A 21,381-nucleotide genomic window follows, 5' to 3' on the forward strand; every position below is an offset into this window, starting at 1 on the left:
TTCATAGTGACAAAAGTCGGCTCTGAGCCTATATTCAAAACACTAATTCTATTTTCTAAGATAAAGTCTAGTAGTGACTCACCTCTAGCGTTAGTGTCGCTGCTTCCCCACAGGATGTTGTGAGCATTTGCGTCGCAGGAGACAACCAAATGTTTGTTCTTCCGGGCTGCCTCCTGCACCAGAGTGCGGACTTCGTCCGGCGGAGCATCCCTATCATATGCCATATAGGTGCAGGCTAGCCAAAAACCGGTTTTCCCGAGCTCGATGCTTGCCGCTACCATGTCGCCGCTACTAAGCTGTGGGAGCAAGAAGATATTTATATTGTTTTTAGCGAGGATGCAGCTACGGATCTTACCTCTGTGTTGTACGGCAATCAGTTTAAAGCCCTTCACTCCGAGTCCGCAGATTTGATTGCCGTATATCCACGGCTCTTGAATGAGGGCTATGTCAAGTCCACCGGCAGCCAAGCGGACGGAAAGATGCGCGGACGCAAGTTTGGAGTGGTGGAGATTAATTTGGATCAGCTTCATGAGAATCTGTCCGTTTCATCTCCACCATCGTGACCTCGACGTCCTCTTCCGAGATCTCCCCACCCTCAATGTCAGCGAGGAGATCGTCTTCGTTAAACAGCGGCCCCACACCGGTCAGCCTCTCCGAGTCGGTTGAACATTGGCTGTTGGCCAACCCTTCAGCAGTATCGCTCCGCAAGCTGGCTTTGCCACTCTCCTCATCTGAGTTCAAAGCTGGCTCGTCGCTGCGATAGATTCGAATGGTTGCGTCAACGAACCCGCACCTCACGACATTATTTTTCTGCGCCAGTGGACCGAGCGATTCTCCATTGAGGATGAGCATCACCTGTCGCCTACCTTCTACTGGCTCCTCTATTCTACCTATCTTCCAATTATGCGTTGGCAGGTCTCTGTTGCAGGATTTGAACATTTCCTCAATTTTGCTTGGCTCTGCCGGCTTGGCCGGAATCCAAACTCGAGCTCGAGGCCTGCTTGGAATTTCGTCCTTACTGACCGCATCGAGTTTGGCACCCGGCCAAACCTCTCCTATCTTGTTTACGGCCAACCTGTAGAGCGTGGCTGACCTAGTGTCTTCGCAGGCGATGAGTTTAGCTCTATCTTGATACCAGCCTGCGTCATGACAAAGGGGAGGAGGTCCGGGGTGTTCCTCTAGGATTTGGAGGTACACTTCGGCGATAGCCTCCTCAATCCACCTCCATTTTTCCTTAGGAATCAGTCCTTCCTCCTCTCCTTTGTCGATGACGGCCAGTATCTCACCGCCGCCTTTTACCACCTCACTGAAGGTTTGGTGTTTTTGACACGTCTCAACGCTATATGCTTCCGGAAGATCAGTTTTGCCGAGTTTGCCATTACTGGTGTTTAGTTGTTTTTAAAGATTGACCATATAGATAATTTACGTATGCCAGCATTTGCGCTTTGACTGACGCGGAAATGCGTAATGATAATTAAATCAAATGTATTCAAAGGAATGTATAAGCTGTCATGCAAGGTTTCATATATCCTTCTTTCTTACTCACGTTTACGTTTACATATCAGATCTATACATTGTAAGTTCAGCCAGCAAATGCTCTTAAAATTTCTCGCTGAAAAACAACAACAATTCACGGACGGACATGAAAAGTGAAACAGATATAGAAAGCTATACAGATATCGCATATTAATTTGTTTTTTCGAGAAAAAATGAAAATCATTCACGCTTTTTACACTTTTCATGTAGTTTGTTTTTACATAATGGGTATAATTATAGATTGATCGTGGGCTGAAAATATTTTGCACTCGATGGAATTTTTATCTTTCGGAATAAAACTGCCTCGTAGTTTTCAAAGTTTGCACTTTGGAATGGCGCTTTTTTAACTTACTAGAGTGATTTTCATGTTCTTGTTTATTACAGTAATCAAAATTAATTTTCTTAGAATTGATTTTTGCCCAATCATACAGCTATTTCGGTCCCGTAATTTTCACCGGGATTTTATATCGCAAACTTGCATGGTACGCATCTCTCTTTATAGCACCACCGATACCATCGCAGGCACCGTTCCCATGTGCAGAGGCAAAAAAGTGCCACTCGGCATCGATGCCAAAATCCTTTTTGTGAAATAGTAAATTTTTAAAATTGTACTTGTTTTTGTACTGTGAGGCCGCCTCGTCTGAAAAATAATAGATTTTCTTCACATTTCGTTAACCAAACTGTTTAATCAAATATTGAATCAATTTAGAATTGAACAAATTGACTGCGGAACTGTCATGTTCCAATGCTTCAGAAATTATCACAAAATTCTTATGCTGTTCTACGCCGTTTTCTTTGTAATGCATAACGTAAGGATGCATTGTTAGGGATGCAAACGATACATCGATGTTTTTGAAATATTTACATTGAACACATTTACATTTACATATGAATATTTACCATCGATGTTTAGAATGTCAAAATATCGATACATCGATGTTAGTTTGAGCGATGTTTTTACATCGATGTTTTTTATTTTTGCTTATTTTTATACTGGTTTTTAGGAAACTTATTTTTTAAAAAGATATTAACATTTTCATCAAGTGCTTTTCGCTTTTGTAGGTGAGTTTTTGTGTGAAGAAAACGGTGAGCTGACTATACTAAACTGATATCGATTTTCAAGAAAGCATGTTTTGAAGGTGTAGATGCAGGGTTATATAAAGTTTACTTCAAACTTTTACAACCCTGTTTTTATGCAAAGGTTTATCACACTGTCATTTACTACTTCTTATTTGATCACGTTTTTTTATTCTGTTACTGAGAATTCGCTGGTGGAATCTGCGATTGGAAATACGTATAATTGAAGTTAGTAAGTACAAACAAAATTGTTTTCATAGTATACAGTTTTCTTTAACACGCAAATCCAATAAAATTTCTATTTCGCCATATAAAACGGATTGCTTTACTATATTCCAGTGCGAACGAGGGTTTGTGTGTATATATCTGTATGTATGGTAAGTTTAGTGCGATATAAACATATGTTAGTGAATTTGTTAATTTTTTACTTACATAATATAATATTTAGATCCCGAAATTAAATCTTCTAAATTCAAAAATAAAGTCTGGACCTTCTTTAAAAAAAATCCAGACAGTTCTGCCACTTGTAAACTCTGCAATAAGAATTTAAGGACATCGGGTAATACATCAAACCTTCGATGCCATGTCGAGAACGTGCATAAACAGACCTTACCATGAACTCAATCGGACGATAATGACGAATGCTGTGCAGAAGTTATTCCACATTCGCTACCAAAACAACGAAAAATTTATGAAATAATTACAACACCAAAGGATTCATCATCAACTGCTAAAACAACTGCTTTATCTTCAGGTTCTAGTGAGGTATATGAGATTATAAATGAATCAGAACGTAGTATACCTGAATATCCGTCTTCGTCCCTCGTTCCCTTCGTTGGAGGGAAAGGGATTTTTACAACTTATGACAGAACTGGTTCCACTCTATAAAGTTCCCAGCAGGGAGACAGTTAAATTGCGCGTGGATGAAAAATATGAAGTGTTGTCATGTGCTTTTAAAGAATATATTCGTAAAAGTGACACTTATTGTCTAACTTATGATATATGGACGGAGCAAATGAAAAACGAGTCGTTCATGGGAGTAACAATTCATTTTTTAGACAATTTGCATCTGTTAAGTGGAACTTTACGCCTTATTGAGCTTCGCGAAAGTCACACAGCTGCTTATTTAGGAGAAAAGTTGTCGCGACTTTTTATAGAGTGGAACGTGGTCACAGATAAAGTTTTTGTTTGCATAACAGATAACGACAGTACCATGATAAAAATGAATCGGAATTTATTCGGCGACAATAAAATAATACCTTGTTTCGCACATACTATAAATTTGGTTGTCACTCAAGCCATTGACAAGTCTACGGAAGTGTCATCATTGATTATTAAGGTGAGCGACATTGTTAAGTTTATCAAGAGGAGCGTTTATGCTAGTGATGATTTGCGAAAGAAACAGATGGAAGCTGGAACGTCTGAAGGTACAACAAAAAAGATGATTCTGGACGTCAAAAAAAGATGGAACTCTTGTTTTTACATGTTGGAGAGGTTTGTTCAGTTATCCTCTTTTTTGAGTGAAGTACTTCTCACTCGCCCGGAAGCACCTTCCATGGTTAATGGCTCTGAGCTGAATAATATCAAAGAGGTAATTGAGTTACTAAAGTCTTTTGAAACTGTTACCAGGGAGATTTCTGCGGACTCCTATGTTACTGTTAGCAAGATAATACCCCTGGTAAGTTGTTTAAACGAAGCTCTGACTAAAGTTATACCGAGAGACGCTGTTGCTTTTGAGCTAAAAAATGAATTACAAAAGAATATGAACAAAAGATTCGACAAACTTGAATTCAACTCGATTCTTTCGCTGGCGACTGCATTAGACCCGAGATTCAAATTGCTACACTTTAAGGATGCTTTGGCAAAAAGCAAAACAGTTTTTTATTTGAACAACTTCATAAGAGATGGAAAGAATAACTCGATTACGTCAGATTCTTCAGATGATTGCGAAAAAGAAGAAAAGTCTTTTGATATTTGGAAACACCATAAAAATTTGGAGCACCAAAATATAAAATCCAAACATTCCAATGTCTCTACAATTGCTAGAACGGAGGTTGAACTGCAAATGTATCTAGGATCAGCTGTTGCACCCATTAACCAAAATCCAATTGCAATGTGGGACGACATGAAATGTGTATTTCCTTGTCTATATAAACAAGCTTCAAAATATCTACCCATTTTGGCCACTTCAGTTCCCAGTGAGCGACTTTTTTCTAAGGCAGGAGCGACAACCACGCAGCAACGAAACCGTTTGATAGGAAAACGACTATCAAAATTATTGTTTTTAAACTCAGTTCTGAATACATAACTTGTACTTACAGGATGTAAAAACCCGCATTTAATTAGGTGGGTAAGAGGAATCTACAAAAAAAAAAAAAAAGATTCCGTAGGTTTCTTTTAAGATGTATCGAAACATCGATGTTTTAGTGCCCGATGTTTATCACATCGATGTTTTTTACAGAAACATCGATACATCGAAAAATCGATGTTTTATATAACGATGTTTGCATCCCTATGCATTGTTGCCTGCGTTGTGTTCCAATATTCTGATTGCATACATTAATTTTCGGAGAAATCAAGGCAAACGACGTATTCTTTTTCAATCGCATTCTTTTTAATATCGACGAGATACTGTGCTTGTGATGTCGCGAGAAAATCATGTTTTAAAACAGCAAGCAAATCCTTACTCAGGTTTTGAACTAATTCTGTAACGGGTTCGTTCGATTAATTAATTTATTTATTTATCATTAATGTTATATCATATTTACACTGTATACAGGTAAACAAAAAATTTGGAAGTTAATTAATATTTAAGTGCATGTAGGTACAATTCACACTAAATTGTTTAATTTGCATTGAATTTCATTGGAATTGTTTTTTTTTTAATTTTTTTTTCAACTTATTTCATAGGTACTTTTAATTTGAATAATAACTTTTGAAATGTGCGCACTACCTGTCAGTACTTATCCATTGATCGTAATTCACGAGCCCCCGTTTGCGTATTCGTGCACGTCGCGGGAGCGCCCGAGGCCGAATCTCTGCGCTAGTCAGAGCGCGCAAGTTACATATTCAATTTCAAAATTAAATTCACACGGTAAAACAGACGAAATTGATGATTTTGTAAATAAAATAATGAACAATAAGTAAATGTAATTGGAAACGCATTTCCTGTTTTGCAACAGTTTGACTTACTTGAAAAAGTGTGGGACAGGAAATGCGGAATAAGATATTGGCAACAAATTTTGTAAAAATAAATATTAAATGCAGAATAAGCAAATATATATGTACGTTAGCTTAAGTCTAAATGTAATAATTGAAATTATAATAAATCAGTTGTTGAGAAGCCCTTCAAGCAAAAAGTTGTCTTTATTCTTTCATTTATTTTTTTTCTCAGCCGCTTGAGCAAAATATTAAATTGGCGCAGTCGGTAGGATCCTTTAAAAAGTAAAAGGATCCAGTGAACGAATTACGTGCGGTGAATAAACAAAATTTTTATAACACCCAAATCCTAATCCTGCGAATCCGTAGCCAACTCAGGAGTTGACCGGACCCTCCAGGGTATAACCTAATATACGTATAATTAAAAAAAAAATAGTGCAGTGAATACTTATAAAGTAGACACCACTAACATAAAAAAGTGCGGTGCAGTGAACACTATTAAAAGTAGACACCACTAACATAAAAAGTGCAGTGCAGTGAACACTATTAAAAGTAGACACCACTAACATAAAAAGTGCAGTGCAGTGAACACTATTAAAAGTAGACACCACTAACATAAAAAGTGCAGTGCAGTGAACACTATTAAAGTAGACACCACCAACATAAAAACAAAGGGAACGATCAGCTTAGCAAACAAGCTAGCTGATAAACCAACAATCAAAAATTAGGCAAGCCAGGCAGAAGGAATTCGATAAAAGAAGGATGGAGCAGGCCCAACAGGAAATGGCACCGGTAGATCTAGTAGAGCAGCTCGCACGAAGGGAGCAACAACTCGAGCAGCTTAGATTGGCATATCTAGATCTTCAACAAAGGCAGCAACAAGACCAACACAAACTGGACAGAATACTGAAGACCATCAATCACCTACCAGTATTTACAGGACATGGAGACATTACAATAAATTCATTCTTCAGCAGCGTGGAATATTTAATATCAACGCTCGAAGATGAAGGACAGAGAAAAGAAGCAGTACGGACCATATATTATAAAACAATACAAGGAGAAGCCAAAAACGCAATAATCAACATCCCGGAACCGGACAACTGGAAATTAATAAAAGACACATTGAAATTGAGGTATAGACCAGACACGGAGCCTCACGAAATCTACAAACAAGTGGCCAATCTACGAGTCAATACGGTGAGTGAGTTAATTACTGTAATTCAGAATATTAAGTATAAAAGTGACGAGTTAATTGTATATTATAATGGTGAACTTGGCATAGACTTGACAAACATAGACAGCTTGTTAGTGAATACTATAAAAGAGATGACCCAAGGGACATTACTCGACAAAATTTACGAACAAAGACAATTAAAAGATATTTTGTATATAATGAATCAAAGAAGGTTTGAAGACACATGCATAAGACCCGAATACAAGAGATTCGGAAGAGAAGAAAAACATAGGGGACAATTTCATAATAAAACATCGTATAATAATCAGAATAGGACATATAATAATCAAAACAGGGATGAAAGAAATAACCGACAATTTCAAGAAAGAAATAGGTGGACTAATGATTTTTATAGACGCGAAGAGCAAAACGCTTTTAATAATCCTTTAAATAATTCGGGAAGATACAGATTCCAAAATGACGCAAGAAATAATAACACCCCAAGACAGTTCAAACGTGTGCCACAAATGGGACACGCTAGGCCGTACAAAACCGCACGGAACTCATGGAAGTGGACAATATTGAAAGGTGTTATAACAATCCTCGAGTGGCAGGACACCCTAATCATAAGTTTGGCCAAGATCGCTTAAATTTAGGTAGGCAAAGCCCAGAAGGACCTGAAATTAATAATACCATTTTTTTTACGAGGCAGCCACTGAATGCCTGCCAAAGATAACATTAAAGATCGTAAATAAAGAATACGTAGCACTAATAGATACAGGTGCCAGTTTTAGTTTAATTAATAAGGAAATAAATGATTTTGATATACATAAATTAAAATATCCCATAACATTTAGTACATTAACAAATAAGGATACAATAAATTATGAAGTGCACACAAAAAGCCCGGAGCAATTTAATTTACCTAACAATGCCAGGATTCGTTGGAAGATCACCCCACTAAAAGGGAGAACTTATGATTTCATTATAGGTATCGATATATTAAACTTTTTAAATGCCCAAATAAATATAGAAAAAGGACAAATAACACTAAATGGAAAAATATCTTATTTTATTAATAACCCATATAAATTTAATCAAATTTACATGCTTGAAACCAGTGATCCTAAAATCGAAAGGCTTCAATTAAATCATTTAAATAATGAAGAACGTAGTGAAATTATAAAATTATTAAACCGATATAACAAATTATTGTTTAGAGAAGGCGATTTATTAACTAATACAACAGAAATTCAGCATGAGATAAAAACCATTACGCAACAGCAAATCTATTCAAAGCTATATAGATACCCACCTCAACATGAAGCAGAAGTAAGGAAACAGATCAGAGAAATGGAGGAACAAGGTATAATTAGAAAAAGCCATTCAAGATATGCAAGCTCACTTATAGTCGTACCCAAAAAAACGGATAATTCAGGCGAAAAAAAATATAGAATAGTTGTCGACTATAGAAAACTTAATGAAATAACCTTAGACGACAAATATCCTTTACCCAATATAGACTCAATTCTAGACAAATTAGGTAGAGCGCAATATTTTACGACATTAGACTTAGCGAAAGGCTATCATCAGATTTTAGTAAAGGAGGAAGACAGAGAAAACACTGCCTTCGTAACTCCTCATGGTCTATACGAATTTATGAGAATGCCATTTGGTCTTAAAAATGCGCCAGCCACATTCCAACGTCTGATGAATGAAATCTTGAGAGATCATATTAACAAAACCTGTGTAGTATACTTAGACGATATACTAATCTTTAGTACTTCTTTAACTGAGCATATTAAAGCAATAAGAGACATTTTCGAAATTCTCGAAAGTAAAAATTTGAAGATACAAGTTGACAAATGCAATTTTCTTAAAAAAGAAACAGAATTTTTAGGGCACATTTTAACAAAGGATGGCATGAAACCAAACCCAAATAAAATTACAATTATCCAAAATTTAGAATTACCCAAAACCGAAAAACAGATAAAAAGTTTTTTGGGAATAACAGGTTATTATCGCAAATTCATAAAAGATTATGCGAAAGTAGCCCAACCGATAACAAAATACCTAAAGAAAGGCGCAAAAATTAATGTAAAAGACCCAACATACATTGAAGCTTTCGAAAAGTTAAAAACATTAATAAGTACACATCCTATTTTACGTTATCCCGATTTCAATAAACAATTCACCTTGACAACGGATGCATCTAACTATGCGATTGGTGCGGTACTATCGCAAGAAGGTCACCCAGTGTGCTACGCTTCAAGGACATTAAATAACCATGAGAAAAACTATTCTGCAACGGATAAAGAATTCCTAGCAATAATGTGGAGTGTAAATTATTTTAGGCCTTACATATATGGTAAAAAATTTAAAATCCTTACTGATCACCAGCCAATTAAATATCTCCATTCCAAATACAAAGGAAAAGACATGTCACCCAGACACCAGCGATGGCTATTAAAATTAGGTGAATACCAATTTGAGATAGAATACCTAAAAGGAAAAGAAAATAAAGTGGCAGATTTTTTAAGTAGATTAGAAAATAGTGAGGACACTATTTCAGAAAAAGCGGGGAGTGAAAATACCATGGTAGAAAATACCAATATTTTAAATTTTTTTTCAGTTAACAATATAGAAGATGATGTTACAATGGCAAAAGTACATTCAGCCGAGGAAGAATTGAGTGATCATTTTTTTATAAAAGAAGAAATTGTGAATAAGTACAAAACCCAAATAATATTAACAAATAATAAAACAGAAGAATTTAAAGAAGTACATGGGAAAAGAATTATTTTTATTGCAGAAAGTGACTTTAACCTAATGGGAGACATTTTTAGAAGATACATTTCAAAAGGGAAAATAGGGATATTTTCGGAACTATCCGAACACAACTATAATATACTACAAGAAAAGCTTATAGATATGTATTCAAACGATAGCCAGATTAATTTTACTAAGTGCACCATGAGAGCACAGGACATTGAAACTGAAGTGGAAGCAGTAAAACAAATATCACTGTATCATGTAAGAGAGAGTATGCACTCTGGCATACAAGAAACGTATAATAAAATCAAAAATATAATATATTTTCCAAAACTCATGGAACTCATCCAAGTGGTAATTAATCAATGTGACATTTGCCAACAAGTAAAGTATGAACGACATCCGATTAAAAATAAAAACTCCTTCAGATAAAAACCAAATCATACATATGGATACATACGTAATCAAAGGATTTACCTTTTTGACGACCATATATAAATTTTCAAAATTTGGCGCAGCGTATCCATTGAATGACAGAAATCACTTGACTATAATAGAAAAACTAGAAGAACATATCACTAAAATAGAAAAACCAGATAAAATAATAGCAGACAATGAATTTAAGACAATAAGGATAAGGGAATTTCTAACAGAACAAGGAATCGAATTACATTTATCTAAGCCCAACAGCCATACAGGAAATGCCGATATAGAAAGATTTCATAATACGATGGCAGAAAAGTTTAGGATTTTGTACCAAACTAATAAAAATTTACCTATCCAACAATTAATTCAACGAACAATCAGAAATTATAACGAAAGGTATCATTCAAGTATTAAATGTGCACCAAAAGACGTTCAGGAAGGACGTTTAGATCTAGAAAAAATTAAACAAAACTTAGAAGAATGCAAAAGAAAGAAAATTGATAAACTTAATTTAAAAAGAGAGGACTATAAAGAAAAAAGACGCGAGGGATTCATAAAGAACTACAAAGCGGTTAGGCACAAAGAACAACCTAAATATAAAAAAGGACTGTTAAAAAATATTCATCCATGCAACATTAAAAGACAATATAAATTTACAGATAATGACCATACTGATACTAATAACGACCTCGACACCGACAATTAAAGGAGAACTGACCACAATAGAGTTAAAAGACCAAACAGGATTCACGGACATTCAGTTAGGACTTCAGGGAATAGTTAAGGATACAGATATAGTACTCCATATAATTGACGTTAAACAAATAGAAGATATTATTAATGAAATGACAGATAATATTATACAAATAAAGACAATTAACAAAAATGTATTACAAACAGAATTATTAGAAGCGAGAAATAAGTTAATGACATTAATACCAATAGAAAAAAGACATAAGAGAGGACTTGTAAACGCAATAGGTACTGTAGCAAAATGGACATTTGGCACAATGGACGATGACGACAGACAGGCAATTCAAAAACATTTAACACAAACGGGCGAAATGTTGAATCAACAAATACACATAAATGAACATTTTAATTTGGCAATGAAACAAATAAGAAATATTGTACAAGATGATAGGAAAGAAATTGAAAAAGGACTTAACAGTATAAATAAATTCATAGACGAAGAAAATCAACAACATATGTACTTACAACAGATGACAAAAATTCAGTTAATAAAAAGTAAAATAGAACAAATCCAAGACAATGTAGTCGCAGCCAAATATGGTCTAGTTCACCCAAATATTCTAACAAATGAGGAAATTACCAATTATAATATTGATTTCAATAAATTAAAATACTTACAACTAGGAATAGCAACTTTTAATAATACCTATCTAATATTAAGCATTAAAATTCCAAAATCATTCATACAAATAAAAATAAGAAAAATTGTACCACTACCAAATAAGAATAAAAAAGAAATAGGAGCAGAAATAGAGGAAGTTTTTACTTATAAAGATAAAATTATGAAATTTGAAGAAAATAAACATTTCAGACAACTAAAACCCAGCACTCATTGTATAATAACAAAAAATTGTAACTTAATATGAAGTAAAGAATTAGAAATTATAGCACTAGACGAAAAAACAGTTCTAGTTAAAAATGCATTCAATTTATTTGTAAATAACACATGTAACATAAATGACACTGTTTTGAACGGAAATTACGCAATCCAATTTAACAATTGTTCAATAAAAATTAATGATTATTATTACTCTAATTGGATTGAAAAATTCGAAGGAAATATTATGAGATTGCAATATGACAATATAAAAAATTTTACAGAAAAACTTACATTCGAACAAATAGATGAAGAGAATAAAATAAATTTCAAAAATATATCTAATTTGAAAATTCATAACATATCATATACGGGTGTAATTTCTTTCTAATTTTAACAATAATATTAATAATTGTCATTTGGAGAACAAAACTAAAATATATTAAAATAAATCTAAATAAAAGAATTCAGGAGAATTCTAATCTAAAGGGGGGAGAAGTTACATATTCAATTTCAAAATTAAATTCACACGGTAAAACAGACGAAATTGATGATTTTGTAAATAAAATAATGAACAATAAGTAAATGTAATTGGAAACGCATTTCCTGTTTTGCAACAGTTTGACTTACTTGAAAAAGTGTGGGACAGGAAATGCGGAATAAGATATTGGCAACAAATTTTGTAAAAATAAATATTAAATGCAGAATAAGCAAATATATATGTACGTTAGCTTAAGTCTAAATGTAATAATTGAAATTATAATAAATCAGTTGTTGAGAAGCCCTTCAAGCAAAAAGTTGTCTTTATTCTTTCATTTATTTTTTTTCTCAGCCGCTTGAGCAAAATATTAAATTCGCATTCTGGCACAAAAAAAATTAATTGTAATCAATCCTTTTCGAATTGCACGCATTTTCTTCCATACATAAATGCACAGATGTTTATTACGTAAATATCCTTAAAAAATTTGCATCCCAGAGGCGCAGAAATTAGTTAAATTTTAAATTGTTTATTAAAAAAAATTATTTACAGCAACAAAACATCTAGTTTCGGAATAAAAATAACGTATTTGGAAAATTTCATCCTTTATCAATCTGCAGTTGAAAAATCGTTGTAATCGGATACTTACTTTACGAGAAATGTGATAATTATTCAATCGCTGCAAAAAACTTCGATAGTTAATAAAAAAAAAAATGTTTAGAATTTTGCAACAAAATTTTCTGAGTGTGCTTCTGGATGATAGAACTGAGTTCTGGCTGAGTTTCATCGCGAACTATTCACTGTGGCAATTTTTTGACCCACTTGAGGAAGCCTTACCCTACTATAACTTTTATTCTATCGAAAGAACAAAAAAAAAAAGAAAACGGTATTTTCTAATTGTATTTATTTATTACGTACATATATGAACAAAAAAAATTAATAAAGACATAGGTTTACAAGCTCAACTTTGACAGGTAAAATAAAGCACAAATTAATATCAAAAAAGTATTGCCACATTTTTTATGTTAGCTTATGCTTTTGGCGTCGTAATGGTAAGCTCCCGTTATTTTCACTCCTGCTTTTTACTTATTCGTACGTTTTAGGAATTGCATACGGTCGCAATCACTTTTGATCGCGATTTCAATGGACATAGATCAAAATCTGCCGTGGTGCTGAATTTCCCTAGAACTACGTCAATTAATAATAAAACTGTATTTAGAAAAGAAATCCTATCGCGAAATTGGCAAACTTGTTGATAAATCATAGTCCAGCGTTAGAAACATCGTTATGCATTATTGCAATACTGGCAAAATAGGTCCGGAGAGCAGGTCTGGCCGCCCAAAAAAATTAACCGAACGAGCGGTGGCACAAAATCCAAAAACTTCGGCTGTCAAATTGTGCGAGACCCTGCAAAATTCATTTGAAATCAATTTCAACCCCCAAACTATTCGGAATACCCTATATAAGGCTGGGTATCATGGCCGGGTTCCACTACGCACACCCTTCATTTCTAGGTAAATAGGGAAAAGAGGCTAGAATTTGCTAAACAGCATTTAAATAAGCCCAACGCTTTTTGGAAAACCAATATGGTGGTGAATCTAAATTCAATTTATTTAGGTCAGATTGAGCACAAAAGATTTAGCGAAAATAAAAAAGAGCTTGAAGAGAACAACCTGCTCAAAACAGTTAAACACGGTGGAGGAAATGTGATTTGTTGGGGGTGTTTCGCAGCTTCTGGTGTCGGAAAGCTCGTGTTCATAAATGAGACAATGGATAAGCATATGTATCGCGACATTCTTAAAGAAAATTTAAGTCCAAGTGTCGAAAAACTGGACAACTTGGCACGTAATATGTACATTTAGAAAATACCGTTTTCGATTTTTTTATACTTTCATTAGAAGAAAAGTTATAGCACTGAAAACTTTGATTTTTCGAGTGTACAATACTTTTCTGACTCACTGTACACATAGCGTCATCATCGAACCAAGCAACTGCTTATAAAAGCACACCTTCTTTACTGACCCACTTAGTTCATGCACATCTTTGAGCTTTTTCCATGCGCACGCCGCTGTCGTACAGTTCTTCAAGTAGCATAACTGCGATGGCTTCACGTTCAATGAGATCATTGCCAATTCTTTTCCGTCGAGTGCATTTCAGCTCGCCACTTCCCCTACTGGTCGCTCTCCGTCCATCTCCATGCATCCACCAACACACTGCTCATAGTTACGTTCATCCAATTTTTCAATCTGGTACATGAAACCCATGGTGAACGCACACACTCCACTCAAGTAGCAGATTCACCAACAACCTCCAATTCACCGATAACTCCATTACTAAAAACGCGAGACCATCGTGGCTGGGCCCATCGCTTTATTTAGGTAACTGACTTCAAATTTTGAAAATAGAAAAAGTGACATGTCAAAGTCAAGACAATATAAAATTTGTATACATACAAATATGTTAGTGTGTATGTTCACAACAAATTTGTATTCTCTCTTTACTACAGAGTCGCATTGGAATCGGATTTATTTTCAACAGTCACAATATATAGTTTAAACATTTGGAAAAAAAATTTTATAATTGCAATAATAGTTCTAGATGCGATTTTTTTAACAACAGCAAATTTTGGGAAACTTGTCAATGCAAGTCAAAAATTATTATTTTTTTACTATTTCCACTTTAAAATTACAATCTGTTAAACTTAAACAATAACTCATTGTTTTTAAAGTAGTATTAGAATTCATCGTTCTATAACCAATATTAGTTAAACATTAAAGTTTGCTACTTTCTCCGATTGTGATAGTTTGCGCATTTGTTCATGTTGATGATTTGTTAGTCGTTGTATTTATTTGATGCTGTATTTTCTAATTGTGTCATCTATTGTGTCAATATTGAGATCGCTGTGGCTCACGTCATTTGGCATATACTATACATGTTATCGTGTCGTTTAGATTGGGTCCTTCGAGTTATTTGGATATTGTTTCCTTTTGCTGTGTCACAGATTTCTTTCCCATATTTTCTAATGGGTGAGATTATTGATTTATATGTGTCTACTTTGGTGTTAAGGCTTAGTTTAGATACTTTGGCCAACAGCTAGTATAGTTGTATGAACTTGTTTTCGATTTCATTTCGTTTTTTTTGTGTATGTTTTCCAGTTTAGTTTTTAGTCTTTAGTTATATCGATAGTTGATCGCATCATAGGCTTTCTGTTTTAATATATCACTTGTACCGTTTTTTCTTTGTTCACTTCTATGCCCCATTTATCGAGCCATTCTACAGTGTACTTTATTGTTTGTTGAAGAATATCAAAGGTGCTCAGTCTGATTGCGGTACGTGTAGCGGTAATCCTGCCTGTGATGTCTACAGGTACCACATTTAACATTACATTAATCGCTCGTAGCTCGAAGCGCCTCACTGATTCCAATGAGTGCAGACCTTTGAACTCTCTCTAGCTTTTTAACTGATGCCATCCTCTTCTGTGAGTTCCACCAGATAACGACTCTATATAACCCGATTGGCTTTATTATGGTATTATGGAGCCAAAATACAACTCTAGGCGAAAGGCCCCATCTTTTGCCAATTGCGCCCTTGCATTCACACAAGGCGGTTGTTGCCTTCCTTACTCTCTCCTCAATGTTGGGCCTCCACGTTAGTTTACTGTTAAGGATTAGACCTAGGTACTTCACCTTCTCAGAAAGTACCAACGGAGCGTCCCTTATCGAGGGGAGTTGAGCTCTGGGTATTTTATAATTCCTCGGACGGGCTACGCCTTAAGAGGGTTCACCTACAAGCCGCAGTCCGCTGCCCATCGAACAATTACGTTCAGATATTCCTGCATCAAATCGTACAGGGTATCTACAAACTTTCCTCTAACGATTAATACCACGTCATCCGCGCAGGGAATTACCCTACAGTTCCTCCTGTCCTCCAGCCAGTCATTGATAACAATGATCCAGAGAAATGGTGAGAGAACACCGTCTTGCGGCGTGCCCCTACTTATCTGCTGGTGGGAAGAGATGCCGCCCCACTCTGCTACGACCGTTCTGTCGCTAAGCATTCTTGAAAGTTGGAAAGTTTCGGCTCCAACCTTCAGCCTACCCAGAGATTTTCGGTTGCCCCCGGAAGGACGTTATTAAAAGGCCTCTCAATGTCGAGGAAGGTGCTAGCTGCAAGTTTTTTCTGATATAGAGACTCCTCAATATCTTTAACAATTGTGTGCAGGGCAGATTCCACTGATCTGCCTTTGCAGTAAACATGTTGGGTATGCGACAAACGACTCCTAGGAATTTCGTTTCTTATGTGTAGGTCAATCAGCCTCTCAAGGGTTTTCAGCAAGAAACATGAGAGACTGATTTGCCTGAAATCCTTAGGGGAGACATGAGAGCTCATGCCTGCCTTGGGTATGAGCACATCTCTCACAGCCCTCCAAGATTCCTGTATATAGCCTCTTGCTATGCAGCTCGCATAGTTAGGGCCCAGCCAACGGCATGACACCTCCTTAGATTTCTGCAGTTGGGTAGGTATGATTCCATTAGGAAGCTGCTGCATCTGTCGAGTCTATTTTTTTTCAAGCGCGTTGTCAGAAGATGACCAGTTAAGCGGCGGAAGACTTTCATGTGGAGATTATCTCTAACAAGTCTTAATATGGAGCTGATCGATACATTCATTTCCCTGGACATGGTTTTCTGCTTCCTAAGGGGATTTTCGCGAATTATTTCTCGAACGGCTTTTATAGCTGCACTGTTTCGAACCACGCGAGGATGACCACTTCCTTTTCTGTCTGTCACTTTAGACGATTGATCGCTCGGTAAACAAAGATTCTTGAAATATTATACTATTATAGCAATTCGTAAATCTCATTTGCCCTTTTAACACTCTTATCTAATGCAATCACTGGAAACCGATTTTCTTAAGCTCACCACTCCATTGTTTACAAGCGAAAATTGCCACGTATGAAGGGTTTTCTTCGCCAGCGGTTACGTGGAAGTTTCTTTGTGTTTTAATAGGTGGGTATGTTAAATTTGAGTTATTTGGTCTTTTTCCGGGGTATTTTATGTTAGCTCTATTTGCATAATGAACAGCGTTGGTTCTGATGCTTGGATCGATATCCATCGGTTCCGGTTTTGGTTGTGGTTTCGGTGCTGTAGGCCTTGTGGGTGGTTTATATTGTGGATTGTGATATAATTCGTTGTATTCCTGTGGGTATTGGTATGGTCTTGTGGGTAGGTGTGTTCTCTGGAGATATTGATGCCTTGCAAAATTGTAAAGTCCTTGTTGGTATTGTTGTGAATTTCCATATCCTTGTTGTGGCCTTAAAAATGTTTGATTGGGTCTAAGTTGCTGTAGGGGTTTTGGAAGGTGCGCCAGCTCTGGATAGAATTGGGGTGATTTTAGATAGTTTCTTTGTGGATAGGGTGGCTTATAATCATTGAATCTATTCTGTTGGTAGACATGAGTGCTCCTTAACCTCTGATTTTCTTGCTTTAAGCACAAATGAAGCGCCTCGGGAAGGTCTTTAGGTTCTTTTATTCCTAGCAGCTGTGGGAGATCGCCGTTAAGGCCTTTAACGAAAATATCAATGGCTTTTGTTGTATATGTTCCTGTAAGTAGTCTAATTGAATCCTGCCTGACTTCCATACAACACATTTTGTTCAAAATTAAGGAAAGATGGGAGTATACTTTTTGGTAAAATTCTTAGATCGAGTTTTTACTTTGGATTAGGCCAGTCATTTGGTATTCCAACGTGCCTAGATATCTTTTATAGGCATAATGAGTCGTGAGGCATTTTGATATCGCTCTCCAATCCAGGGGTGTATTGTAGGATTCTAGTGCTGTGTCGGCGCTACCAACGATTTGTTCCTAATAACGCTTAGGATTCTGAAGTACTTGGGAATCATATTGGTGCGCTCATGAGTGGAATTCTATTGGTTTACTAGAGAACTCTCGCAGTGGTCTTACTACGTCGGGGAATTTATACATTTCTAGGTATGTGGTTGTTTATGTGAATGTCGTGTATTGTTTGGTCACTAGTGGGGGTGTGTTTCGCTTCCTATGTACATATTATGCTCCGTCCGTCAGAATTTAGTACCTGGGTCACTAAGTACCTTACTAAGTTTGTTAAGTCGTGTGAAGGTTGCAAAACATTGTTGGGATTTGGATTGAGTTGTGGGCTGCTTACCAATATTGGAGGTCGCACCAAGTTGTTTGGGTTTGCCATATTTTATTGGCTAATACCCGTTTAAAGATAAAATTCCTAAATCCCAACAGGGTTTCAGTAAAGACCTGTAGTTGATTTATGATTCTATTATTTATTTTGCTTTTGCAAAAATGGAGAATATTCGAATGTTTCAGAAATTTTATTTCCTTTATTAATGTTGAGCGATTTGGTGTCTTAAATTTAATTAATTTTTCTTTCTTTCTATTATAAAATTCAAAAACTGTGATTTCCAGTAGGCATATCTCTCGTTTCAAAATTTTGAATTTTCTTCTTAGCCTTCCGTTTCCTTTAAAGTTTTCATAACACTTTTACAATTTCTTTCAACGAAATTCTTACCAAATTAGACTTTTTAGTTTCACAATTTAATTTAAGTTTTTCAATTTAAATTTAGGATTTTATTTCAGAGTTTTTGTGTATGCTTAATTACAACTTACTCCACTACGTGAATCCACATCCTTTTCGATTCCCTGGGCTGCTCCTTTTTCCTTCTTCGCGTTACTGAGGACCCTTCTTAGAATAACTATTGCTCTTATTCGGGTGAGTTTCGTTTGCCTTAATTTTTTAGAGGCACTGTTTTGTAGCACTTGATGGAAATGTTTATTTAGGAGTGGCACTTTATAAAATGTTTATTTTAAGAGTGGAATACCTTTTTTTGGCACTTTATAAAAATGTTCATTTAAAAATTTTTTAAAAGTGGCACTTTAAAAAACGTTCATTTAACTTTTTGAGATTGGCACGTTTTGTTGCACTTTATTAAATATTTATTTAAACTGTTTGAAAGTGGCACTTTTTTAATGTTTATTTAAACTGTTTGAAAGTGGCATTTTTTTCTTTAAAAATGTTTATTTAAACTACTTGAAAGTGGCACTGTTTTACTTTAGCTCGGGCGCCAAATAAAGTAAGGCAAATTTATTTTTCAAATCAACCCGATCGAAGCACTGCAGAATGTGGACTGAGAACCGACTTCTAATTCCTCCTCATTTAAACAGATTTTATTTATTAAAAGCAACAACAATTGCTTGCATTAAATACCCCAGTCGCAGGCGTCAGCATTTAGCAGAAGCAATGGCGTTTTACCGGATGCGTGTGCAGTAACTTAATAACCAACATTTGGCTTGTTGCGCCAATTCGTGGAATTGGTCGCAACTTCGATTGTGAGACAGGAAATGCAAAGCGATTAAACTTACAATAATGCTTCAGCCTGCATAGTATTTTTACCTACAACAACTTCAGCGGCTTAAGCGATATACATGCTTCGCTATGTATGATCAAGTGTTAGGAGTAACAACCTAGAATTAAACTTAACGTGAGGAACTTACATAGCAAACTCGACTTTGACCACTCAGTAACAACAGTAATGACGTTAAGGCGACAAAAAGGAAAAAAAAACGCCATTCAATACCGAGACATTTAGGTCGGCATGCGATTATGCTTACCATCCCGTCACGAGTGCGGATGGCATGGCGGAACATATGGCAGCCGCTTGTGATGCATCGGTGCTTAGATGTAGATATGGTGGAAAACACAAGCCTGCCTACTGGTGGACTGCTGAAATAGCTGATATGAGAAAACCCTGCATAAAACTGCGAATAAGAGCAATAAGCGCTCATCAGCGACCAATCTTAAATGGTCTGCAGGCAGAGTAACGAGCACGAAAACAGGAGCTGAAAAAGGAAATAAGAGAAAGTAAAAGTAGTTGCTTTAAACAAATGCAAGATGGTGCCCATACTCCCGACTGGCGTATAAAACGGTCATTAGAAAGGTGAAAAAGACCAGAACACTGCAACCTACGTGTCTAGAATTATTGCAACACACAGTATTGGCGCTCTTACCCCACAGGAGGAAACAAGCGACGAAGAAAATGACTTGGATGCAATCGTAAACGTACCACCGGTGACACCGGAAGATGTGCTTAACACACTAAAACGTGTAAAAGACTGCAAGGCGCTTGGCCCAAATCGGGTTCTTAACAATGCGCTTAAAACCGCGATTCGATCAAAACCCCACACATTCGTCAACCTATGCAGTACATGCCTGGCTGAAGAAACTTTCCCGAAGCGATGGAAATTGCAACACTTGGTGCTGCTATTTAACCAAGCAGCAACCTGACCAACCATCCGCATAGGTACATACCCCTGTGTATGTTGGATACAGTAGGGAAAAATTTTTAACATATCATATGCGATCGCCTACAGGAGAACTTCGAAAGCTCCAATGGACTCTCTGATAAATAGTTTGGTTTCCGACGATGCTATCGTCTCTGAATAGTCTCAAACATAGAAGTTATCATCGGGTCAGCACTTTCGCGAAATGTAAATATGCTTTTAATTCGGCAAAATGGTCTAACATACTGCAAGCCTTAAAACATTTCAAGGTGCTACGTTATCTCTTGCGCATCATCAGAAGTTATTTCAGCAATCGTATCCTACAGAACGATACTGATAATGAGTCAAAGAAGTATGAAGTCACTGGTGTGGTCCCTCAGGGATTGGTCCTGGAGCCAACATTTTGGAACGTAATGTACGACTGGGTCCTAAAAGCTGGATGCAAAATGTAATGATCCGGCAGCGAGAGTACAGCAATGGCTCTGTAAAACACAAGGTAACATGGTGGAGAGACTCTATCGAGTTATGGGTGATTTGCACCCACGGATGCAGCGCACTAAGTACTGCATGCACTTATAGAACGGTATCAGACGATGTAATATGCGTTGTTGCAGTGGACATCCATGCGATGGAGTTGTATCGCCTGTATGGAGTGAAAATATCGAAATCGACGGTAGCAGAAAAGGCTGCAGAAAGAACACGTTCGATGGCCGAATGGAAAAGAAGATGGGATGAAAGGGAGAAGGAAAAAACCTTATAAACTATATTATACTAGCATTACCCAGTGGGCTTCGCACCACCATACATAAAATGTTTTTTTTATATTGAATCGTCTGGCGTGCTCCCCAATTGGTGTTTTATCGG

The 21,381-nt window shown here is 36.2% G+C and overlaps 1 protein-coding gene across 1 annotated transcript; it reads left to right on the forward strand.

The window, feature by feature from the left end:
- Positions 1–3,394: 3,394 nt before the first annotated feature.
- On the forward strand, positions 3,395–20,521 carry LOC129250110 (zinc finger BED domain-containing protein 4-like). Its single transcript, XM_054889753.1, has 2 exons — positions 3,395–4,291; positions 20,252–20,521. Exons 1-2 carry the CDS (start codon positions 3,395–3,397, stop codon positions 20,519–20,521), a joined length of 1,167 nt encoding a protein of 388 aa, XP_054745728.1.
- The last annotated feature ends 860 nt before the right edge of the window (positions 20,522–21,381 follow it).

The sequence above is a fragment of the Anastrepha obliqua genome, chromosome 6 (assembly GCF_027943255.1).
Source record: "Anastrepha obliqua isolate idAnaObli1 chromosome 6, idAnaObli1_1.0, whole genome shotgun sequence".
NCBI lineage: Eukaryota > Metazoa > Arthropoda > Insecta > Diptera > Tephritidae > Anastrepha > Anastrepha obliqua.